At 37.4% G+C, this 25,652-nt stretch overlaps 1 protein-coding gene across 4 annotated transcripts in view; it reads left to right on the top strand.

Moving 5' to 3' along the window:
- LOC101852342 (NAD-dependent protein deacetylase sirtuin-2) overlaps positions 1-25,652 on the top strand; it is a 56,148-nt gene that overhangs the window by 28,685 nt on the left and 1,811 nt on the right. For 2 of the 4 annotated variants that reach the window (XM_035971300.1, XM_005104301.3), the window contains exons 2-17: positions 2,580-2,668; positions 3,746-3,773; positions 4,747-4,799; positions 5,492-5,510; positions 6,093-6,254; positions 7,880-7,986; positions 9,216-9,272; positions 9,829-9,897; positions 12,162-12,285; positions 13,307-13,372; positions 14,110-14,165; positions 16,958-17,034; positions 21,625-21,679; positions 22,609-22,673; positions 23,118-23,184; positions 25,294-25,422. In XM_035971300.1, the coding sequence (XP_035827193.1) occupies positions 2,636-2,668; positions 3,746-3,773; positions 4,747-4,799; positions 5,492-5,510; positions 6,093-6,254; positions 7,880-7,986; positions 9,216-9,272; positions 9,829-9,897; positions 12,162-12,285; positions 13,307-13,372; positions 14,110-14,165; positions 16,958-17,034; positions 21,625-21,679; positions 22,609-22,673; positions 23,118-23,184; positions 25,294-25,398 (1,143 nt within the window). In that variant the 5' untranslated portion in view covers positions 2,580-2,635 and the 3' untranslated portion in view covers positions 25,399-25,422. Of the gene's footprint in view, positions 1-2,579; positions 2,669-3,745; positions 3,774-4,746; positions 4,800-5,491; positions 5,511-6,092; positions 6,255-7,879; positions 7,987-9,215; positions 9,273-9,828; positions 9,898-12,161; positions 12,286-13,306; positions 13,373-14,109; positions 14,166-16,957; positions 17,035-18,804; positions 18,882-21,624; positions 21,680-22,608; positions 22,674-23,117; positions 23,185-25,293; positions 25,423-25,652 lie in introns of those variants that run through there. The other 2 variants (XM_035971301.1, XM_035971302.1) reach the window with 2 other exon arrangements.

Below are 25,652 nucleotides of genomic sequence, written 5' to 3'. Positions count from 1 at the left end.
ACCGGAAGTATCCCGCCAAAAATGCCCCGCCGCCAGGGCCGATCAGTTGTAAACATGGTGGTTTGGCGGGGGATATCAGCTGAGATACCCGAGATGTGTACCTGCTACTGAAAAATGACCATTTATGGCTCAACAGAGATGATAAAAGGCACATAATATAAATATAAAGCAAGTGGCTGTTCACCGGCGTTGCGCCAGTCAATAGATAGGAAGCTATTCTCCGGTGTCACGCCGCCGGTCTATTGTATTTGTCAGCTCAGATCTTGAGATATAATAACTAGATTTCTGGACCTAGTAAGCCTACCTTTCATTATATTTTATCTATGATAATTGTCTAATGTAACTTTATTCATTTATTTGGGTCGTCAATTTGCTTATTTTAAAATAATGATTTTGTTTTTTTAAACGAACAAAATTGATTTTGTAACTAAAATCCAGTCTAGTCATATAGTATAGCTTGCTGTTTAACTTATTCTCTTATTGTTATAATTTTCTATAAATTTAACTAATATTTCGCGACTTCGGTGCTTCCTTGTCGTATCTCCGTTTTTGTAAAAAGTGAAAATGTAACTTCTTCTTATGCTCACTCTTTGTTATGAACTCACGTCACTTGTGGTGAACTCGTTTCTTCTAGCACCTAACATAATTCTAAATTGGAGGAATTGAGGCAGTTTGTGTCTGAAAACCTATCGTCTGTATCAATGGAATTGGCACGAAGTGGTGAAGTTATGGGAATTTTTTCCCAAGACAAACAGATGAGGGAGGTATGTATTTGCAAATCTGCGCTGACAAATTATTAGTAACAGACCGGCGGCGCGATGCCGGAGAATAGCTTCTGATCTATTGACCGGCGTGACGCCGTAGAATAGCCACTTGCAAATATAAAACCATATATCTTTTCTTAAAGCTGATAGTATGAGCCATTCAAATATGATAAGCGATCAAATGTTGTTGTTGTTGTTGTTTTCAAATCCCTTTAGCAGCGAGCATTTCACTCTTAGCAGCACAATGCCTCCCTCAAGTATCCACATGTCCTTGTCATCTGGTCAACGCCAGAGTAGAGCAGGCTTTGTAAAAAAAAGAACTGTCATGTTTTGGCAGTGAAGGAGAAGATGTTAAATGTGCTACTCCCTTGTCCCCACAGTAAAGATGTGACATCATCGGTTCCCACATGGGGTTAATTCTGTATGTGCTTTGTGAGACCAAATAAATACAAACAAAGCGCAAAACAATTAGTACATTAGCATGGCGAAACAAGGGATAACACATAGCGTGTAGTTACTCAGCTGGATCACGTCACTTTATCGATCGATATCTTGGCCTAGAGACGCTCTACGAGGTCAAGATAACTTGCAAAGTCATTGGTTCATATTTATAACTTTGACCTGTAATTTACTACGTCATTTTCCATATAAGGAATACTAGAATTTTCCATTGAAAAAGGTCAGTGTCTATGTCCCTTATATAGGGCCGGCGCGCTTCCCGGGTAGCCCATCTCACGCCCTTTATATAGGGCCTGCACACTTCCAGGGTTAACATTTTCTTGCGTTTGGCCTCTAATCTATCTCTAAAATCATGAGTTTAAATCACATTTTGTTTCAGTCATTAACTGGAGATTTACGAGTTGCCATTTGCTGTTCATTATTTGATTAAATTGTTCATTTATTTTAATCACTTTTGTTTCGATTTGTTTTGGTTAAAAAAATGCAAAATGTTGTTCTTTGGATTGTTTTTTTGTTGCCCCTACCTATATACCCTATCCTGCTATTAATGTGTTGATTTTGGGTGCCTGGTGTGTGTATTGGTAAAGAAAAATATTTGTATCAATCATGTACAAGTAGGCCTACTAGGTATCGGAATCGGTATCGAATCGATTCCTTGAAAAAGTATCACGTATCACATCAATTTCTAAATAGTGGTGTATGTCCCAACACTAGCTAGATCTACTGATAAAACATCGATACTGAATATTTAAATCAGTATTGATATCCAGTACTCTGTGTGGATGATGCCAAGTCTAAACCAATTTGGTCAAAACTTGTATCCCCAAACGGGACCCAGATTCTTAAGTAGTACCAAAAAAACAACCTAAGAGTTTATCGTGCTATTAGACTGCAAGCCCTTTTATTTGTTTTATGCCCATTTTTTGTGGAGTTTATTTTTTCAATATGTTATTGTCGGAACTGTTAATTCAAATGAAATTTTGAGAGTTGGATTATTATTATATATATATTATATCACTGCTCTGACAGTTTAAAGGAAAAGAGATTTGAAGTTTTATTTTTATGCGCTTTCATCATAATCCTAACTTTTTTCCTCCCCATCTCCCCCCTTAGCAGGTCAGAACCATAGAGAGTTTATTTTTCTCTGCTGCTATTATTGGTTTCTTCTCTACTTCATTACTGTGATGACTTAAATTTTCACAAGAACTGAAAGAATGGTTTTGGATTAGAGTAGCCTATTAGTGCCAGGTTTTTTTGTTTTTTTATCATAAGTGCAGTTTAAATGCTTTTGTCACATCTGGTGTATAATGATAATCTTTTATTCATATTCCAATGTCAAAATGTGTATTTTTTCAGACCGCAATTCAACAAAGTGTTAGAAGAACTTGCTCATTTGATATAGAACTGCAGTGATGAGCTCAAACGAAGAACCAGGCAGTTCGAAGGTAGGAGTTACCGGCAGTAAGATTTTTTCCACAACCTTTTTCAAGGGAATTTTGGGGGCTCTTTGGAAATTGCCTTCCCATTTGTTTACGTAAGAAACAGAAGTGATTGATAAGGACTAAAGTGGCCATATAGGCTAAGTGAACCCTACCACATTAGCCAGTAATATTTTTCTGCTTTTTGTGTATTAAAAATGTATCTTGGCCGGATTGAACTCTGGTGGACCCACCATGTTTACCTGTGTATTAATGTGCACTACAGAAATCGATGTACAGTAAAGTGGGAAGACATGGAATAACATCAAGAGGCTAGCCCAGGATAGAGAAAGGTGTTTGTCCGTGGCCTATACCCTGGTGCAGGGTGAGAAAGGCAATGATGATGATGAATGGGCACTAGCCATAACAGTGGGGGGGTTTCAGGGTGGCTTGCAGAAGTGAAACAATGTACTGTGTGTGCCTCTGTCAAGTCTGTTGTGCTGTGTGAAAAAATGTGGGGAGAGGCGGGGCCTTGTCGAGTCCTGAGACAGTTTGGTTGCCTGTGTGCGCTGTATGTCAATTTGGTGGTACGTAACACAGGATATTTGAACAACAGTTGCGCTGCCGGAGTGGGTGGTAGGCGGGTGCTCTGGTGTGGTTTGCTCTTTCTTTCCTATCAAACATCTATTGTCCTTATCTCCCCTTCTTCTTTTTTATGTTTGTTACTCTCCTGTAACACCTCTAATTTTCTGGCGCTCATATGACCTGATGCAGTTGCGGGCACCGTAAAACCTCTACTAAAACTAAACTTCGTAGCTGGAAAGTTTTGACAAAACACAAACTTTTCAGTTTCCAAAAACCTGAGTTGCCTGTGCACGCAGTGCTTATCCATTTCATTGTATACATTTGGGCGAGAAAACTGTTTCACAACTAAAGTTGTCCTGTGCGCCCCTAGCCTAAGCAAAGCATTTTTGTTAACCCAACAATGTCTGGGTGCAAGACTTTGACAAACACCAAACTGCGAAATGGCATTTGTCAGAGTCTTGCATCCAGCTATCAACATGTGCATACTGTTCATTTCAATTGTATTTTTCCCCCCTCAAGGACAAGGTGGAGAATGACAAGAGTGTTGGTAAGTCTCCTGTAGTCTGTCTCTTAATCAGTTTTCACCCGTAGATTTTAGAACATGCTACAAAATTGTCCTTGGGCTTTTCCTTAATGAGAAATTACCAAAGACAGATCTATTATGAGATGAATCCGGAGCCTGTGAATGAATAACTCTAGTGGGTATTTATCCAGTGCTGAACACTGTGTTGTATATAGGCCTATTTCATATTTTGACACAAATTTGTATTTGCCAGTGACTTCTTTCCCAGTGATGCTGTGACTCTTTTCTCTGAACTCACCTACAGAAAAGTCAGTTTGCAGCATCTAACCATATGTTTGTGTACATGCATGCTTGTCTGTGTGTGTGCGTGCGTGTGCCAACAATGGGAACAAAAATAAGTATTATAGAATGTACAAAGGGCAATGTTGGCAACTGTACTGTGCTAATGTTTACACTCGTGGGCTTATCATTGAATTGAATTCTAAAACTTCACTAAAACATGTGCCAATTAAAAAAACTTGTTGTCACGGTAGCCACAGTTTCGTACTTTACTTTTTTAAAGTCATGGACTGGAAGCGCCCCATATGCCATGTGCTTTTGGTTAATGTTACTCACTTTGAAGATCAACATTAAAGGTCAGAAACTGCACCTGGGCTCATTTTATTGCTTGGTGTCGTGTTTGTTCATCTTGCCCGTCTACAGTTGTATATACTAACATTACACTTGTGGACTCATAACTTCATATTTGCTTGACTGATGGTTTATTGTTAAGTGTTGTTGAATGGGAAATCTAACAACAATAATCAACCAATAGTTGAACAGAAATACAGTTATGAGTCAACAAGCGTTCAAAATTGGTACCCTTACGATTTTCAGTCTGTGACTACCATCGTTTTTCCCTGGTAGTTTTCATGTGTGTTTACTTGCACATATATATTACTATAGAATATTGGACATATGTTTTTTTCATATTCTTCTCTTATTCATAATTGTAAAGGAGCAGAGGCACCTGAAGGAGCTGCCAAACAAGATGACGGCACAGATGACAACGTGAGTATTTTGGCAGAGGCCATTGGTCATTGCATAGGTTTAATGACCTGTTCAACACTGTTAGATTAATCTAAGAGCCATTTGCTCCGAATGTAATGTCATCTCTGACAGGACCAAATCAAATCAGTGGAGAGCATGAAAAAAACTTCCCAAAGCAACCCAAGTTCAGAACGCCCTGTTGGGGACTGGAACCTGGGGCATCTGCTTCATAGTCCAGCGCAGTACCATCTTTTATGTTATTGCATCTAGAGATGCATAGTTATGCAGTTGCTTTAGTGTGTATTTGAAGAATTTCTGAATGAAGTTTTTGATTAAAAAATAATGCCAAAGTTATCATCTGATCATTCCTACCTGAACCAGGAGTTTGCCAACACTTTAACTCGAGGCAACAAAGCCCTTTGCTGTTTGTTGTGACAAATGTTGAGGGACAACTTTTTTTTTCTGCACAACAAACATGGACTGTTGGAAGTTTATTCATTCAAACATTTCTTTTTGTCATTGTTTTTCATTTTTTTCTCTCTCTATGTCTATATGAAAATGACTTTTTTTCCATCTTGTGTTCCGATGTATGCTTCTATGCTTACTCTTATGTCTGTCTCTCTGCATGTTGCAATATTTGCTTGTGTCTTTATTTGTCTTTTACTGTGTGGAAGTGTGGGCAAATACTCAAAACATGTTTCTTCTTTTTTCAGCCTGCTGAGAAAGACAGCAGTAAGTATTGATCCTGTATTTTGATTAGAGTTATGTTTTATCATTCTGCAGGCTTCTTTTACCTACTTAAAGAAATCCCTTTTACTTCTGTGACAAGAAGTATACCTCTGTCATTGTGAATAGACAATAAATGTTCTCTCGACAACGTAATATGCTGTTGAGGAACTCATTCTATACTATACTGGGTTTCTCATCAATACTCGCTCACACCTCAGTGTGTGGTAATGTAAAATTAGCAGAAAACTCAAAGCAGCTCAGGTGCTTTACTCATGTATGCTCAGGGGAAGGGGGCACGGCTCAAATGGTCAAATTAATCATTATAGAAAACTGAGAAAGTGCTGGTCAGTATACATTAAATAATAGTCCCTTAGAAACTGCCTATATAGCCTACCAAAAGCTTAAGAACACAATTCTTAAATAAGAAACACTGTCATTATCATGTGTACAAATCAACTTCCACCTTAAAAAACCTCCTGTTGACTAACCCTAAGATTTGTTGGGGTTAACGAAGAAGGAAAAGACTGTGCTGGCCTTTGACAGTGAATTGGGGAGTCTCATCAAGTGTCCTCTTTGCTTTTTCAGTGGATATGTTCAGTCTGTCGGAGTACCTAGCCCGAAGCCTTGGCCTTCGTGAGAAGCCGGAGAGTCGCCTGGTGGAAATTAGCCTCGCTGGCATTGCCAAATTCCTTGCAAGTGAGGAGTGCAAAAATGTTGTGACAATGGCTGGAGCTGGTATTTCAACCTGTAAGTAATACGAAAAGTAAATGGGACCATGCAAATGAATTAAAGATATGTTTCGACGAACTGATTTGGTTGTTAAGATTTTGGAAGTGGGCTCTTGTGGCCTAGAGGTTAAGGTGTTGGCCTCTCATTCAAAGGTCCCAGGTTCAAATCTGGGTGGCGACCGAAAAAATGTTTTCTCTTAAATTGTCTCCTTTCACCTTCTTTCCTGCTCTCTAGCAATGTACTGTCGTCTGCTTTCGTCTCCTCTTTCTGCCCCCACCCACTCACCTCCTTTGCCCCCTCCTCTGGGCTCCTGACTCTTTCTGCAGCCTTTCTACTGCTACTCCTTGGCTCCTTCTTACTGCTGTCTTTCAGCCACACCCCTCATCTTCTGGTAGAAAAGATCTACACCTAGCCTCCTCGGACAAGGGCGAAAAATCTCGGAGGGCACGTGTGCAAGTTGCCCATGTTGAAGATCCCTTGGTGGTCTAAAATCGATAAGAGTAGGCTTCAGCCGCCACCCTTGCAAAATACAAAATTTCCTACCAACTGAAAATATTCGGTGTGTCCCGCGCGCTCATACGACCTCATGCAGTTGCGAGCGCCGTAAAACACTTACCAGAAAAAACTACAAGATTTTGGGCTCACTGTCATAAGGGCACAACTAGATCCTCTTTTTCTCTTCTTCCTTTTCCTGTATCTTCTATTCCATTCATTGCTGGATCGAAAAAAAACAAAAAACAGCAGTATTTTTTCGTGGCAACATAATGCAATCCTGCAGATTCTTAATTTTAAAATGTTGTAGATTTACATGTACATATGTTGTATGAACATGCGATATTACTTGATTTTTATTGCAAATTCTTTTGATTGATTAATAAATGGATAAGGCTTACAATCTCATAAAAGTGGATGGTTGGCGGGTGCTCTGGTGTGGTTTGCTCCTTCTTTCCTGTCAAACATCTATCATCCTGATCTCTCCTCCTTCTTTTTTGTGTTTGTTACTCTCTTGTTCTTGTAACTCCTCAGAACTTCACCACTTATATGACCTTATTGTGTTGCAAGTGCCGTATGACCCTTATTAAAACTAAAAATCCTAAACCTTCATTTTAACTGTTTTGTGTTAGACTCCATCAAACATCACTTTTCAAAATGGCACATGGCTGAGTCTTACACTTAACAGTCGATTTGTGCTTTCACACTAAGATGGATAACCTTACTCAGACACACGCTGTCACAGACTTGGACTGTCTCTCAAAGCCCACACATACATATAATATTGCCGTTTGATAATCCTTCTTGACTTCTTTTTCCTTTACAATCAAACAAGCTCTTTCTGTAAAGTTTTGGAGATAAAAGTTGAGAAGTGGATCACAACAATGAGGGGGGGTTAAGAGTTTTACGGCACTTGCAACGCTGTTATGTCATACAAGTTCTGAAAATAAGAGGTGTTACAAAAGAATAACAAACACTAAAAATAAGGAGAGATAAGAATGCTAGAAGTTTGATTACATATAAGGAGCAAACAACAATAGAACATCTGCCAATTACCCACTTACCCGCCACAACTTTGTGCAATGTCACAGTTTTGATTTTGTTCGATGAATCTAATGTAAGCCCATTTGTGATGACTCTAATCTCCTCAGCTGCCGGCATCCCAGATTTTCGCTCTCCCGGCACAGGACTGTATGACAATCTGGCATCATACAATCTGCCTCACCCACAAGCTATTTTTGATATCAGCTTTTTTAGGGTGAGCTTTACTTTATGCTCTAAATACTGTACGGTATAGATAAAGTATAGCCCCTCTTTTAGAAGGGCTTGACCTAATGAGCAACATCCGGGGTTACAGTTGGGGGGTCATAGTGGGGTTTCACCTTTGGTGTACTGGAACCGGAAACAATGGACTGTGAGCATTGTGATGCACAAAGACGCTTTGTTCTACTTTACGGTGACCTATTTTCCTCCCTTTTAACTGATTCCGTCCATGATTTTTTCAGGCTCTGGACAGAATTACTTTTCCCTGTTCAGTTTTAGACCTGGGGTGCATCTATTTAATGCATTACTGTGAAGTTCTAAGTTTCTCTAATATGTATTGTCATATACCAAACTGATGGGAATAAATAGAAGAATCTGTTTCTATCAATAACAATGACCTATAATCTGTTTGTATTGCATTTTCCTTCTGACAAAAACGAATGAGAAAAAAAAATTGCGCAAGAGCTCTTCGAAAATTTCGACTTACCGCATTTTCTCAGCTCTACAAGTCCTTATAATCCATAGGAATCAACGCAACATTGTAGCGATATCACCCTAGCACACATTTATGCAAGAATTTCACAAATTTAGTTGAATATCTTTCTTTGAAGAGCCTTTTTATTATACCAGACTCCGTGTTGTTTACCCTTAGATCTAGCCTACATCGCAACAACAAAACAAGGATTTTTGCAAGAATTTCGCGGAGTTTCGATTGATATTGGCGCTCAGAGTTTGAGGTCAGCTTTGTTTACAAGTTTTACTTCCTTTCGACAACTTAAAAAGTAGGAACTATGTTAAAAAGTGCACCTTTGTTTCGGATTTCGTTGAGCCGCTCACAGCGGCCAAATGGACGCGGCGGAAAAACTCAGAGCCGCTGTCAGCGGCCGAATGGACGAAATCAGTTAACTTCTTCTCTCCATGTCGTTTGCCACTAGACTGGCGCTGCATCTACAGCAATGTTAAGTTTGCCCTCGTAAATAACAATATGATTTTTTTTTTTAGATATTCTTCAAAAAGTGTTGTTCTGTTTTATAAGTGAATTTCTTGTTAAAGGTTTGGTGTGGAAAATGTTTTTTGTTGATAAATGTAGGGTCCCCTAATGTTGTTTTTTTCAAATCTTTTTTTTTCCTAAAAGATTTGGTTATCTTTTTGTTCATTTCTCTTTAATTTTGTTTTCTCAGACTTTAACGATATGCAACAATTTTTGTCTTCTCATTGCTGCAGGAAAATCCAAAGCCTTTCTTTGTGTTGGCAAAAGCTCTCTATCCTGGGTCATTTAAGGTAAGTTCCAAACGCATAGATGTAGCAGCAGTGATCTCATCTTCTAGAGTGCCCAGTAGAATGAAACAATAAAGAAGAACATGATTTCCCCAATCTCTTGGGGTGACATTCCATCCAGTATTTGTATGGTATTTAGAGGACTTTGATTTGTTGTACAAGAAGGTTGCTGTGGTTACTGCACAACTTCAAGATGACAGTTTTTACCCGTTTTCTGAAACCCTAGCTTCCTGATATATAAATGTCACAAACTTGTTTTTTTGCTTGTAAGACAGTTTGTGTCCAGTGATGTGTTCCACTTTTCTTTTGTGTTCTATCTAGTTAGCTGCAGATATCTAACAACATGTAGATGGCGCTTCTAACAGCAATGCCATGCCATAAATGTTAGATGAATTGATCAGACTCTTTTTTATAGCTTGACCGGACTCTATTTTATAGTTAGACCAGAGTTTTTTTTACATTCAAGAACCTGTCCCATTGTTTGGGAATATTGCTTCATTGTTTTCAAACATGCTTGACCCTTAAAGGGATGCTTTTTCTGTGTTCTTTTTATATACAGCCAACACCAGCTCACTACTTCATCAAGTTACTCAGTGATAAGGGGAAACTGTTGAGGCATTTTACACAGGTGAGCACTTTAGAGTCGATCAGTCTCATTGAAATCTTTTGCTGGTAAGTACTGATGAGACTCGTGTGGTGATTGTGGTTGCTAATTACCTTCTCGGTCAGCTCGTCTTCTTGTGCACATCCTGATCTCTCTGGGAAATAAAAGTTAAAAGGGACTAAACCAATAGTGGGTTTTTTTTTAATTGCATCCAAAAATAGCAGGTTTTTTATTAAGAGCAGTGAAACAGAGAAATGGGTTTAAAACCACAATCACCAATATGTGATTAAGATCTGGCACTCAAAGAAGAAGAAAAATACGTTTTTTTAATATATCAGAACATTGTTCTAGCAAGTTACTAATTTGACATAAGAGTGGTTCTGGTCGCAAATTGTAGTTCAAGTTTAAGAGTAGTGGTTTTACTGGATTGTTGTGGGTTTTCACTCGGTTACTCAGGGTTATAGATCGTTTGCTGCTGTGTTGAAATTTTCAGTACAATATTATGTAAATGACTTTGTATCTTTGTATTATTTGTTAACCTGGGGATTGCATTAAATATATTACACTATGTATTAGTATGGCTTAAAGATGTATAAGCGTGCGTGTGTGATGAGAAAGAAAGTGTGTGTTTGTGTGTGTGTGTGTGTGTGTATGTTTGTGTATGTGTGTGTGTATGGGCCCACATTTCTATGTGTGTTTGGTTTCTTCATTCATATTGTGTGTGTGTGTTTGCATTATGTCATTTACATAATATTGAACTGAAATTGATATTAATAGCCATACCATTAGTTCATAAAGAAGTGTTAAAAATCTAGGGGTTCAGCTGGATTATGATATATATGTCTATATCCTCCCAAATTAGCCAGCTCAGCAAAAGTATTTACTTTCAGCTTAAGAAAATTGGCAGTGTAAGCAATTATTTAACTAGAGCAGCAGCCAAGACACTTGTAACAACACTGATTTTATCAAAGTTAGATTACTGTAATGCTATTCTGTCCAGTTTGACGGCCGAGAAACTATCAAAGTTACTGGTACTCCAAAATCAAGCAGCAAAATTGATAATGAAACAAAAGAAATCAGCGCATGTAACACCAATTCTGAAAGAACTACCCTGGCTGCCAATAAAAGAAAGGATCAAATACAAAACTGCCGTTCTCTGTTTTAAATGTATAAATGATAGTGGACCCTTTTATCTTAAAACATTCCTGGAATCATATCATCCACCTAGAGCCCTTAGATCAGCCTGTGATAATCTAATTCTTAAAACTCTAAACAAAATTACAAAACATACGGCGAAGGTTCCTTTTTCTTCTTTGGTCCCCAGGTATGGAACGAACTCCCATATAAAATAAGATCTACCCCAACAATTTCCATTTTTTAAAATCAGCTGAAGCATTTTTTATTCACAAATGCATACCTGTCAAAATGATGTACTGTTATATTTAATATATATATGCATGTGTATGCCAGATTGTGAAACTGAAGAAATAGCGTGTGAGAATGAGAGAGAGAAAGTAAAGAGAGAGAGAGAGAATGGAAATGTTTTTCTATCTGTAGAGAATGAATGTTTTAATTAATGTTTCTAGTTACTCACGTTTCAACTTTATTGTAACCGTTCGTGAATTTTTATTGCATTGTATACTTTTAGTGAACACGTTTCCAACCTCACTGCGAGACTGTTTTTCTCATATAAATTTTTACACATATATACTTATATTATATGTGTAATACTCTGTTTTACGTAAATGCATGTCGATTAATTTTTAAGATGTGATGTCTTTTTCGTTGTAATGCGCCTTGAGCATTTTTAGAAAATGGAAATGCGTAGTATAAATGCTATATATTATTATTATTATATAAGCAAATATCTTTTTTTTTTTAATAGAACAATTACGTAAAGTGTTTAGAGCTGTGTGCACACAGGAGTAGGTGCAATAAAAATTATATGTATATATATTTATATTACTATCGTAATTATTGTTATTATTATTATTATTATTATTATTATTATTATTATTATTATTATTTAGACATTATGACTTCTGAAAAAGAATTTCACCGTATTTCTTAATTCTGACTTTTTAAAGATTGTATTGCTGAATTGTTTCTGCCACTTTTAAATGAAAATCTAAAGTATGGTACTGCTGTGTAAATTAGTTACTGAACAAGGAAAATGTTTGTATGTGTAAAAATAATTCTTAGCAGTTTTGCTTTTGTGAATCATAATCTAAATTCTTAAACTTTATAACTTTGTCATGACTGAAAACAATTGTTTATTCATTCTCCAGAATATTGACACTCTGGAACGAGTAGCTGGTCTGGACGGAGACAAAATCGTGGAGGCGCACGGCACATTTTACTCCAACCATTGCCAGGAGTGTGGACTCGAGTTTTCATTGGAATGGATGAAAGGTGAGACCTCGCAACCTTTATTGATTGCTCTATATTTCACATCTTCGCTGAGAGAATTTTTGTGAAATTGATTTTTAGACTTTTTATTTTTACTGCAGTATTTGTCTCGGTTGTTGATTTATTTATTTATATTACTGATTGTAAGAAAGAAGCTGCATGAAGACAACCTTGAGACCATCTTAAGCTAAATTGACCGTCTGCATAGACGAAAAGAGCCATATATATTACTGATTATGATAACAGGGAGCTTTAAACTCCAAAGCTATTTGGCACTGTAAGGTATAGATATTGATCCAGCATAACACAAGGCAACCAATTACTGCAATGCAGTCTGCTATTGTCATGGGGTTACATCTTATGCCCTACAGTTTTTGTTCCTTGTCACTTTCTGTTATCCAGCATGTATCCTATGATGTTGGTTTAAAGAACTAGTGTGGAAGATGTCTGGCATGTTTTATATACTTGGTTTTTATCAGCGTTGTTATTGCTGTTGTTCTTCTTTTTGTTTTTGTTCTTTTCCTTCTTTAGTTTCCCTTCCTTCTCCTCCTCCTCCACCTCTGCACGGTTTTCTCATGTGGATTTGATCTTCAATGTAAGCTAATCACTCTGTACCAATAATTTTTAGACTGGGCTGTAGTCTGTGGACGTTCTGAGCGATCTTGTTACATTTTTAACTCTGGTCTATCAAGTGGGTCTTTTAATCTCTCTTTCTTCATCTTTATAGATTTTTGTAAACCTGTTACCTTCTGCCATTTTTGTTCTTTATGTGGGCAGGCAGATGGCTCAGTTGGTATCTTGCTGAAGTATAGTACGGATGACCCTGGGTCAAATCTCAGTGGGGTGTTCTTTCACTTGGGTTGTTTGGCGAGTTTTCAATACTCTTCACCCAATTTGCGTGATCTTATTGTACATGGATGAAAAGTTAAAGCCAAAGCATACTTCCTTTTTTATGTATGTTATGTTTTGCTTTCATTGAACTTCAATGCAAATTTTTTTAAACATTATCCTTCCTCTCATCCAGAACAAATTTTTGCTGACGTTATTCCCACGTGCTCTGAAGAGGGATGTCTTGGTGTGGTGAAACCAGGTAAAGTTGTCACTCTAGTGTATAATCCTTTTTTTTTTGCGTCTGAAACTTGACTTACGTGTGTGTCTTTACCCCCCCCCCCCTTTCCTTTCTTTAACTTACATGCATTTTCTTACGGAATCTGGCAATCATTCTTTTGATTTCAAATTGTTTTCAAGATTTATGTACCTTTCACGTACCTTTCATGTGTTCCTTTCGCGACTGCAAAATTGTTCTGAAACCAGTCATTGATTTTATCAAATGTAGTACAAACAGCTAGTGAAAAATTTGTACATTGCTGTAGAAACATATGCTTGTATATCAAAACATATTATGTTATAATTCATGAGTATGAGCCTTTCTCGAAAGATTGCCTTAAAATCTTTGCTTCCCAAATGTTTAAATTGTCAATTTTTTTGCATTCCGATTTTTCATAGAGAACGGACCAAAGTCCACATCCTTATGAACTATATGTCAATCATTTTTGTAAGTTTGAGTATATTGTGTTTATTTACATGTTTACTGGTTAGTGCACAATTTTATGTTGTTAAAGCCGAAGATGCAGATAACTTTAAAATCTTTCTGGAAAGTGCAGTTTCCGGTAGATTTAGAAATTTGCTTGATTCGGATTATAGTGGACAGAATAAAACGTTTTTAAAAATCTATGAACTCAAAAAATATTTCAGTCGGCAACAAAAATTTTTCCTTTTTTCCATTGTATTCTAAGTTTCTGGGTTTTTTCTATTCTTTGTCTGCAGACATTGTTTTCTTCGGAGAGACTCTTCCTAAGCGGTTTGCTGAGTGTGTTGGACAGGTAAGTAGTGGTTTGAAAATTGTAAATGATCAAGTCATTCTTGCACAGGGCATGTTTATCGTGAGATAAGATTTTGTTTCTCGTACCAAAGCAAATTCATGCATAGTCCAGCAAGTTCAATCATAGTTCAGCAAGTCCGTGCATGGTCCAGCAAGTTCATGCATAGTCCAACATCTTCAGGTAGATGTCACAAGATTTTTCGTTCAGGCTTGGAGATCAAGTAAGAAAGAAGCAGATAGGGAATAAGGAAAGGCTGTTCCATTATTGCTCAGACTTTCAGCAATTGTAAATGTTTTATGCTCCCCATCAGCATAATTTAGACCATTTAGGAGGCGGGCTGCTTTGGTCCTAGCCCTCAGGGCTAACCCAGACTGAGCAAGATACAACATTTGAGCAGACAGATGAAGATAAACAATGGTAATTAGGTTTTGTGCATTCAACATCGAAGAGCCAAACTGTTTCACCACAACAGTAATCTGTTAGTTTCCGAGTGTCCGTCTGTTGTGCCACCATAATGTGGTGGGGTTTTTTTTTGGGGGGGGGGGGGATTTGTTCAGTGTCAAAAAAATAGAAAACTGGAAAATTATTTGGAAATGAATAACGGTGATGATGATGATGGCGAAATGTTGAGAAAAATGTATAGGAATAATCTTGATGTTTGTTTCTCCATTTGGTGCCTACACTAGATCCTCTCAGGCTATTCTAAGGAGTAGAATGTACCCTCACTCCCTACTCCTCTCATAGAATGACTAATATTTGGAAATAGGTCATCATCAGAGCCCATAACATTTAACAGAGGCATGCTGAACCATTGAATGATTCTGGTTTCTCATCATACTCAAACAGCGTCAATGATGTTATTGATGAGGCTCTTTATTTTGCTTACAAAAAGATGTGAGTTTGATTTGCAAGTGTGCCATTGCAGCATTTTGGAGGGCTTCTACGATGTAATGGTTAGATTCTTCACCACTGCATGCAGAAGACATAAGTTTGGTACCTGAATACTTTAAGAAAGCTGTTTAATCAAGTATCTCCATCTTGTTGCTGGGATGTTATATTCCATTCAGTCTGGTTTGGTCCTGACAGGAATTGGGGTAAAAACAACCCGACTCGTAAATGATCTAAATTGTGTCCTTGGGGGTGTAAAACTTCTACAATTACAACTCTCTGTTTTCTTGGAGGGGGGAGGGTGATAGTGTAGAGAGGATAGAAGGTTGCATTAATGTATGAATTGTTTCCGCGTGCTGAAAACCTGCTGAATATTATAAAGGATTTGAATTGGATAAAAACGTTTAAAGTATTCTTACTAAACCTAAAGTATTGTAAAAGGTCTGAATTGAAAAAAGAAAGAAAAATGCAGCATCAGCAAGACATCATAGGTAGGTTTGAATTAGAATAAAAACTTGCTGAGTATATAGATAACGTCTGTTTGAATTAAAGTAACCCTACAAATTATTAATGATGGGTTTTAATTTTTTTAGAAACCTGTTATGTATTATTGATAGGTTTGAATTGAATTGGAGGAAACCTCCCAAGTATTATACTAGGTGACCAGAAAAAAAGTTTTCCAAAAGAACACCAATAAAATCGCTATTAATAAAGGTACAAACGCCAAATTTTGCAGAATAGTGGAACATTCATCCAGATTTATTGTGTGTAAATGACAGTAGAATATGACAGCCACAAACAAAGTTACAAGATATCTTCCAGATACACCAAATTTCGAGTAAAGTACATTCTGAAGAGCTAATTGAAATTGACAATTACCCATTGACGCTGCTTGAGGGAGATCTCTCTTGTGCCCTCCGTGATGGTTTTCTCAAGTCTTTTGATACTTTCCAAGGTTTTCCCACTCATTTTGTCCTTCAAACACCCTCAATTGTGAAAGTCCAGTAGACTCAGGTCCAGATCGTTTGTTGATGTCCAGTTGTGCTCAGTTGGTGTGACTGTCCTGTAACCAAAATGGTTGTTGACTCAGCCTGGAACAGCTCTGGCGTCATGAGGAACAGCCCTGTCTTGGTTGAAAAACTGGTTCTTTCTCCCTTCATTATCAACAAATTATAGTTCCAAGCTCCCCCAGAACTTTCATAAGATGACGAGGTATTGATTAGTGTTCACCGAATCACGGACCACTGTAACCTCTTCAAGATTGTGTTGTTTTTACAGGCTGCCTTCTGTGTGTTACTCGGGGTGTAGAATTCAACTTCTTATTTTCTAAGGACCAAAACCTTTCACAATTTGCAGTCCATTACAAAATGGGCCTTTCACTTGGAAAATTATTTTTCTTATTGATATCTATCCAATGCAGAGGTCTATTTGGGAGATTTTGCTTACTGATACATCTTAACTGAAAAAGCACGTTGTTCAGGGATGGATTGCTTTATCATCTTTCCATTGTGCAACAACAATTCATATTTTTGAAAAAAACATAATCCAGATAAATGTTCTAACTTTCGGTCAATTTTTATGTCAATTCTGTTAAAAACAAGAAAGTTATTAACACTTCTTTGAATGAACTTTCTTTCTGGTCAGCCAGTAGATAGGTTTGAATTTGAATACCTGTGGAGTATTATGGAATGGTGTGAACTGGAAATCCTGTAGAATATTGTAGATAGATTTGAAATGGAAAAAAGCTATTAAATATTATAGGTAAGTTTGAATTGGAAAAAAAGAATGTGTTTTTGTCCAACTCAGAAATAAGTTCACTTGGGAAAAAACCTGCTGGACAATAGAGATAGGTTTGAATGAAATCTCAATTATTCATTTCTTTTTTTAACCCAACCACGTTTCAGGATTTTAATAAATGTGACCTGCTGGTGATCATGGGTACCTCACTACAAGTCCAGCCATTTGCCTCACTGGTCAACAGGTAATCAGGCTGGAGTGGGTCATTCACCTCCTGAAGGCTGTGAAAAGCTCTACAAGATCCTCTCTACAAGAGGGTCAAAGGTTACAGATAGGGGAGGAGGATAGGAGTCTTTTGATTCGGGGGAGGGGTGTTGACGAAATGTAGACTAAGTTTATATTCATAAGAGAAAAAAGGTCTTTTGATGGGGTTGATGGTGGTAGGAGTGAAGGTTAAAACTAGCGAACTGACCAGTTACCTCTACCCTTCATGCGAGGGAAGGGGGGGGGGGAGTCAAAGGTTTCGAATGTGGTCTAAATATATTTAAAGGAATAAAGGGGGGGGGGGGGGTGATCACAGTGATAAGAGTAAAGGGGTTAGACAGACCCTCTATCTCAACACTAACTAACTGATCCTTTGTACTTGGCAGGGTTTGTAAATATAGACTACACATGGCAAAAGGAATTTTGGATAGGGTTTGGTTGTAGGAGTGAAGGTTGGACTGAGCTTCTATCTCAACCACAGTAGATCTACCTGTAGAATGGATCTTGGGGGGTTTACTTCAGGCCCTGTCAGTGATTGAACCATTCTATTTAACTCTTCTGTAGTTTGGTTGCTTTTTTTTGGCCCCAGAATGTGTTGAACCTGATTTTCTTATGACCCATCCATTGTTTGAACCAACCCCTGGTTGTATATGGAGCATACCAAAAGTTTTTTACCTGACCATTAAGGAATAAAGGTAGAAAGCTGAAATTTGGTGTGAAAGCCAACAATCATCTTCCTAGAATGCTTGTAAATTTTGGGGAATTTCAGAATTACTGGTTTTACCACCAGCGCACTGTAATTAGTGAATGGGGGTATGTTGTTAACCAGTTTCAACATAAAAATGGAGAAAATTGAGCGCAAGGCAGTAATTAAGTATTTGTTCTTGCAAGGCAAGCAACTACAGGATATTTTTATGGAGATGCATGCCGTAATATGGAACTGATTGCCCATCCTATGCTGTGATTAAATTTTGGTGTAAAAAAAGTGATGATGAGGTCAAAGAAGCGGTTGAGGGCTGGTTTTCTGACTGAGAGAGGGTCCTCTATTCTCAAGGTCTTTCCAAGGTCATACACAGATGGCAAACATGTATAACTCTGGGAGGCAACTACTTAAAGAAAGACTAAGTTTATTACCAAATTTCAGTTTTCCACCTTTGATTCCTTCATGGTCGTTGTTATCAAATCCAGGCCTTTGTGGTCAGGTAAAAAAAACTTTTGGTATGCCCCTCGTATAGAGTGACCCAGCCTGTGAACTAACTAGATTTTTCTCTGTCTTTTCCGTTGTTGGAATCGTCCTTTGCATGTGTATAGATTTCCCCAGCCTGTGATCAACTAGATTTTCTTTGTCTTCTTTGTTGTTTGAACCTTCCCCTGGTTGTCTATAGGTTACCCCAGACTGCGAATGAACAAGAGTTTCGTGGACCACTTTGTTGTTGGAACCTTCACCAATTTGTGGATTATCTATTCTATGCATCTTCGTGAATAAGGATAACCCCAGCCTGTGAATGTACTATTTTCCGCCACTCCACAATAGAGGGAACCTCTACTAACAGGGAAAATTGTTTTATGTAACTTCTGCAGATAGGACCTCCTCTTCTCCCCCTCCCCCACCTTCTTTTTTTTTTTTTAAGTTTTAACCTCCACCACTCACCCTTATCTACTCGTCCTCAGGGCTGTGCTTACAAACGCATAAATGCAATTGTCATACACTTCCTGTAGCCTACGTTTTGTAATCTGTGTTGATCTCCAGGATTTGGATGAGTGCGATCTGCTTATAGTCATGGGTACATCTCTGGCAGTACAGCCTTTTGCCAGTCTTGCCAGCCGGTAACAACTGTGCCTAAAACATTGACTGCTTCTTGTGTTTATGTGACCACTTTCTAAATCACAAACTCAAGTAAATGATTTGTGAAGGAGGGTGTTATGCACTGTCTCACTTTGTAAATAACAGTCTGCACTTCATGAATTTGTTTTTAAATATGCTAAGAACAACTAAATCACAAAGTTACATCAGTTGAGTATTGATCGTGGGAACAAATATTTGATGTTCAGTGTTGACATGTGTGAATAGGAGTCCTTTTTTTTAAAAAATCACTTTTGCTCTCTAACAATACGTTGTTAAGTTTGTGATTGATTTTTTGAAGAGACCTCACCCTTAGTTTATTGCGTGTAAAAATGATCATGTTTATTTTACACATGGAGCACAAGAGTGGAGATAACTGCTTGGTTGATGGGCAATCTAACACTTATTCTGTTTGTAAATACCTTGACAAGATATAGTAATATAATAATAGTGATGTGAATTTGTGGAGTGCCTTATCCCTAGAATGCTTAGTGCTGTACAGAGCTGAATTATTATTCAGTACCACTGACAAATCAAAAGACAGAATTATATTAACAGTCTATTGCAAGAGCAGGACAGAAACATGATCGCAAAGCACATACAGCATGCTATGGAGCATGGATATACACTGTATTAATGCAGTTGTTATTATTATCATTATAAGTTAGTTTATTTTATGGTCTCTTCTATTAAATGATCCAGTTTTATTTAATAATAAAAGGAAAATATTGATTGACAGAAAAATTGGCAGGTGGAGAGACAGATAATGCTGACGTGCTCAGTCTGTATTTTATATTTGTTTGACCATCTAATGTTTCTTTTTCAAAGCAACATGAATACATTGCATTCCTTCATTTAAAGAACTGGATTTGATCAACAAATGAGTAATATAAAATCATAAAACGCTGTAAAGAAAAAGAACAAAATTTGATTCCGACAATGTTTGGTGAATAGAATGATGACTGGCGGTCTTTCAAAGCAAAAAGGCAAGAACTAGTTTCATGTTGAGATGAGACCCTTGACAGTATTTGTTCTTACTTTTTGAGACCATGAGATGTTGGTAAAAAATGTCTTATGATAGCATTAAAAACATGTGTGTGAGTTTTACTTTGTGCTTTGAGATTCAAACAGAGAACTTTTCTACATATATTTCTGGGATGTAGTATGTATTTAGTGTGGTTTTATTATGATATGTGGCTCCGATAATAATATTTTTCACTTTTAGAGGTTTCAACATTTGTTTTTCTGGTTCAGTGAAAAAAAAAATGTAATTATCAAATATTAGAATTTTAATGAATACTCAAAGTCTACAGATATGCCTCAGCTTTTTCTTTTATACTCAGCCTAAGTGATATGATTTTGAACTGTCTAGTTTTTGGTTATTCATAATTCTGAGCTTCAAGCTGCTTTTGCATATGCCAGTAACATCATCATTGTCCATTCTCCAATGCTGTAAAACTGAAATCAGTAATAAATTATTGAACATTCTCTCAACATAATATATTACTGGTTGTGAATTTTTCATCAGTAGTAGCTGATTATGTTTTCACTTTTATGTTTCTTATACTTCGAAACGGAGACTGGGTATGAGCTGCTGTTCTCTTTGCTAGTTCTCTTTGTTAAGGGGAGGAGCGACCCTTGATTTTGCAGATTTTGGGTCAGGCTATGCACATTTTATGTTGGGTGATTTTTGAAGATCCACCAGTTTTTGTCTAAAAATAGCATGGATTCAATTGAGAAAGACTTTATTCTACAGGTAATTTGCCTTTAAAAAACATGAGGATGGATTAATATAGTGAATTTTCACAATTATTGTAGGTTTTCAAAAAATGTAATTTTTGAGCAGTTTTTTCCCTACTCCTTCCTTAGTTTTCATCCTTTTGACATGAAACTTTCAGGAAACATAGTTGGCAAGGCTGCCATCAATGTAACAGAAAGATATTTGCGAAAAAAGTAACACTTTTCCTTTGGCAAGCGATTATGCAACCTAAATTTAGAAAAAGTTTTTTTATACTTTGGGAAAATTCTCATAATTTTTTTCTTTTGCACGTATTGAAAAAAAACTTGCTGTTACTCTGATAGGGTTTGGTTCAGGTATACTCTCACCAAATTTGGTCAAATTTGGTCTGTAAATAAGAAAGCGTTAGGGATTTTAAATTCATTGTTTATTTTCAAGATGGCGGCCGTTTCAATAGCAACCGTTGTAGCTATGCCAAAATAAAATTGCGTATCCAGAGATTTTACTATGTTTAACTTATATGTGTACTTAGATTTGATCTCGGGCAACAAACATAGAAAATGGTCCTTTAGGGTAGCTCCTCCCGTTAAGGTGAACTGATATTAGTGGATAGGTAGAGAGCTGTGAGATTTGCTTGACGTGAAATTAGTTGTATTGGTAAGCTGGGTTTTCAAAGTGAGGATTATGGCTCCTTGCTAGGTGTCTTGGTTCTGCAGGTTAACTCACTCACTCTCAGTTGTTGACTAAATTGCATCACAGATGCTAGTTCTTAGTATATGGATGAGTTGATAAACAAGAGGACTTTGTATGAAAAAAAGTATTATTTTGAAAGGTTCGGAGGTTGTTTTTTAAAAATTATTTTAAAAGTAATCCTGTGTCAAGATTTTTAGAAAGATTAATAACCCTCTTGTTAAGACAGTTCTGATCACTGTGTTTTTGTTATTATTTTCATCTAAAACGTTTTTACTCTATTCTTTTTTTTTTTTTAGAGTTCCATTCAGCACACCTCGACTGTACATTAACCTGGAGAAAGGGTCGTCCAGTGTAAGTGTGAGATGGAATATTTTGTGTCTTGTTTGTCTATTTCATTCATTCGACAATGATCATCATCAGATATTGTCTGCATTGTGTAATACTACGCTATATTGAAAAATGGAGTTTTACAAGGAGCAGTTGATATGTGTATTGCATTGCCTTTTTTCATAAAGACTGAAAGTCATTTTCGGAAATTGTATGCTGCGGGGGAGTTTTAACGTTAATTTTTTAAATCTTCATAGTTTGTAGAAACATCCAAGTTAGTTATTTAAAAGTTGAAGATTTTGTGTTTAAGCTTTTGATTTTTGGTTTGTTCAGCTTATTCATTTGAGAAATACATGGTTGCCCGGTGTCAGGTAAAATTATCGAGAAAATAGCTGCCAAAGTTTAGTGACTTCCAAAACTTGAGAGCTCTTTAATACTGCAAATTTACATTTTTTGTGCCTTTGATCAACCTTTTTTCAGGTAAAATCCACGTAGAAATTTGTTTTTAAATGGGCATAAAAGGTTTTTGAGCCAAAAAAGTAATCAATAAAAATTGCCCAACAGGCTGAAAATGTTGGTTTCTTTGATGTCATTATCCTAGCGAGCGCTTTATTCCACCATGCTGGGAGATATATATTTATACATGATATATTTTTCTTCTAATAAAAGAACATGTTTTTAGCTTCAGGTGTCATATTTCAGAATTTAACCTAAAGTTAAGATTAAATATACTCAGTGTTTAGCTGTGTGTTCTTTCTGAGAGACGAGTTTGCTTTATGTGAAGAAATCTGTCAGCTTTGAACCAGTTCTTCACTGGCATGCTTTCATGGACGTAGTGAGAATTGCTCAATCTCTACGTTTAATTTGTAATTATGTTGTTTGTTATATTATTTTTCAGAATTTATTTTTTTGAGTTTTATTGTTTTTTGCTTCTCATCTTCCAATGTCTTCAGTGTAACCCTATTTCTGCGCTGCTGTTTGGTGGTGGCTTCCAGTTTGATTCAGAGGATAATTACAGGTGAGATTACGTCCCTGAACAGTAAATACTGTAGTCAGAGGTTGATAAAGTGCTCTGTCCAGTGTGGTTTGATTTTTTAAGCTCATTTTGTTTGTTCTCATTACTGTTGGATTGTCTGATGTCTTTTTATTTTTGCAACCATTTGATTTTTAATCTTAAATACTGTCAAAACTGTCCAAGACGGCCACCCATTGTCAAGGAACAAAGTGGCTGTTTTAGTCAGGTGAATATCTTGAACGGTGTCATTATAATTATAGTTTAGAAAAATATATGGAGGAAATAGGAGGTGGTCGTTTGTAAAAGGTGATTGTCTTGGGCAGGTGGCAGTTGCGCAAGTTCAACTGTACTTTTAGTCTTTTGAGGAATCTGTGAGACACAGCGTAATTGACGATGAAGTAGTGGATGTAAGGTGCTGATCCTCCGTTTTCATCTGTTTCCCCGCAGAGATGTGTTCAAGGAGGCAACGTGTGATGCAGGCTGCCAGGAACTGGCTGATCTCCTGGGCTGGGGTGTAAGTAAAAGAAAAAAAAGAAACTATTTCTCTTCTCCTATCTGTTAATATTGAAGCAGATATATGTATCTTGGCATCCCTTGCACTCTTGTGCTTTCCAAAACTTTCTCAGCCTCACCTTATTAGTGCAGGTGGTTGGAAGGTGCCACTGGTAGGTCTGACTTCTTTACTTTCCCTCTGTTTTTTTCTGTCTGTCTGTCTTACTTTTTTTCCCAGCACGAAATGGCCTTTATTGAGTTGATGTGCTTCTCTTTACTCAAACACCTGACCAGTTTCTAGATAATAACCCCTCATGATGAGGGATTCTGATATGATGTGGTAAGGGTTCAATACTCCTTTTGAACAAATTTTTTAGAGGGGAAGCCTCTGGATTTACTGTCCATCTGTGGTGAAGCTAGTCTTAAGTTCTTGGAAAGCCATGGAAACTATTTCAGGCCCTTTCTGCGTGTAATTTCTGTTATCATCACATCATCATTGTCGTCAATGCCTTTCTCACCCTGGATCAGCGTATAGGCCACGAACAAACACTTTCTCCTTTCCTTATCCTGGGCTTGCCTTTTGATATTATTCCATGTTTTCCCACTTTTCTGTACATCATTCTCTGTACCTCTCCTCCCCATTATTTCTTACCTTGTGGATTTCAATCCAACACTTTGTTTGTTATGCAGCTGCCTGACTTCCTGAGAGTATGTCCAATCCTTCACCATTGCCCTTTTCCCACTTCGTCTCTGACTGGGCTTTGTCTTGTTTTCCTTAACACTTCGTCTTTGGTGATCTTGTCCGACCATCTGATTCATTTCAGTTACATGTTTAGATTTGAGGCTTCCATTTTTTCTAGAAATCTGGCTCTGGTTTCTTGAAATTTTATATTAACAAGCACTTTTAGAAATTAAATTACAAACTTTTTGTTTTGTATGGGCGAAAACATAGAGAACACCGATTTCGGAAACTGACTCGGTAAGCGCCGATAGGTATAACAATTCCCTTAAGACTTCCTACTTGCCCCACATAGAGCTGGCAGACTGCAGGCGGCTTTAAGCTCGGATCGGCGTTGTCGGCTTTATCAGAATCCAAACTCCATTCTTATTACGCCGAAAGGCTGGGAAGGGCAACTCGCAATCTCAGTGATTTCTTGTGGTGTCTCCATTTTTTAACAGTGAAAATGTGACTTCTTCTTAAGCTCACTCTTTGTTGTGAACTGTTTTCTCTGTTCTTATAATGGAGATGCGACAAGAAAGCACTGAGGTCACGAACTCTCAATGCCGTCTCGCCGTCGCAAACTCGGGTTGAGCGGTTTGCGTGACGTCACCCATCTGGACTGGGGACAATTTTAAATGGTCATTTCAGAGCGGGTGCTTCACCGTAGACAAAAACTAATTACAATTTTTAAATTAGCGTCGTCAAATTGGGTGGTTACTGAGCAGAATTACATTTTAAACAATATTTTAGGAATTTCGAGGTTTTTTATAACCCCAAATAAAAGCTTCATAAATACCAGCTGTGTTGTGGCGTAGTTTTTTTCTTATATCTAGGTCTAGGCCTTAGTCGCCCGGTATGTGGAGTCAAGCAGACGTCTACTGGCGCCTGTCTGCGTCGATCTTCAGCCGCTTAAGTTTCGGCGTTCTCTATGTTATCGCCTTTAGACAGGATAAACTAAAAGCTCTTATGGCCTCGGAAAACAATTTTTGGTGTAGCTCCTTTTTTTCTTCCCCTCTGTTGTTTGTTGCTGTCTGTCTTTTCTTTCCCTGTACACTGACTGACGATTATTGTGTCGATGTGCTTCTCTGTGTGCAACCAAACTCGATTGGCTAAACTATATTTTTTGGAAAGATTTAACCATCTTTTGCACCATTTGATTATGTCCCCCTTCCTTAAGATTCGAGGCTGGTGGTTGGCAGATGCTCCGATGTGGTTTGCTCCTTCTTTTATCAAATAACTATCATCTTTATCTCTTCTCCTTCTTTTCTGTGTTGGATACTCTTTTGTAGCACCTCTGATCGTCAGTACTGATATGACCTAATTGTGTTGCAAGTGCCGTAAAATTCGTACTAAAACAAAAAAAAAAAGATTCAAGAACACAGCTCATTATTTCTTGTTTTATTATAACAGGATGAACTGAAAACTCTTGTGGCCTCAGAACACAAACGCATCGATGCAGCACAGGCGAAACAACCACCAGCTAATACCTCACAGAAAAAAAGCAAAACCTCATAATCTTCTCAAGGACGGGAGGGGACTGTGAGTAGTTTCGCTAGTTGTCGTAATGGCTGGTGAGAGTGAACACCTTTTCTCTTTTTTTTTTGCTTACTACGAGGTTTTTTTGTATACTCTTTTGTCAGGGCAAAAACTGGAACTAGCCTCGTGTACAGTAAACAACCATGTTCAGAGAACTGATCTGTGACAGTGAAATTGTTATTTTAGCTTTGTGTCACATGTTCATATATAAGAAGGTGCATGATTTGACTCTG

This window comes from Aplysia californica, unplaced genomic scaffold (assembly GCF_000002075.1).
Source record: "Aplysia californica isolate F4 #8 unplaced genomic scaffold, AplCal3.0 scaffold00414, whole genome shotgun sequence".
NCBI classification, from domain to species: Eukaryota; Metazoa; Mollusca; class Gastropoda; order Aplysiida; family Aplysiidae; genus Aplysia; species Aplysia californica.
Note: the sequence above shows the minus strand (reverse complement) of the source record. Positions and strands in the feature narration are given on the sequence as shown.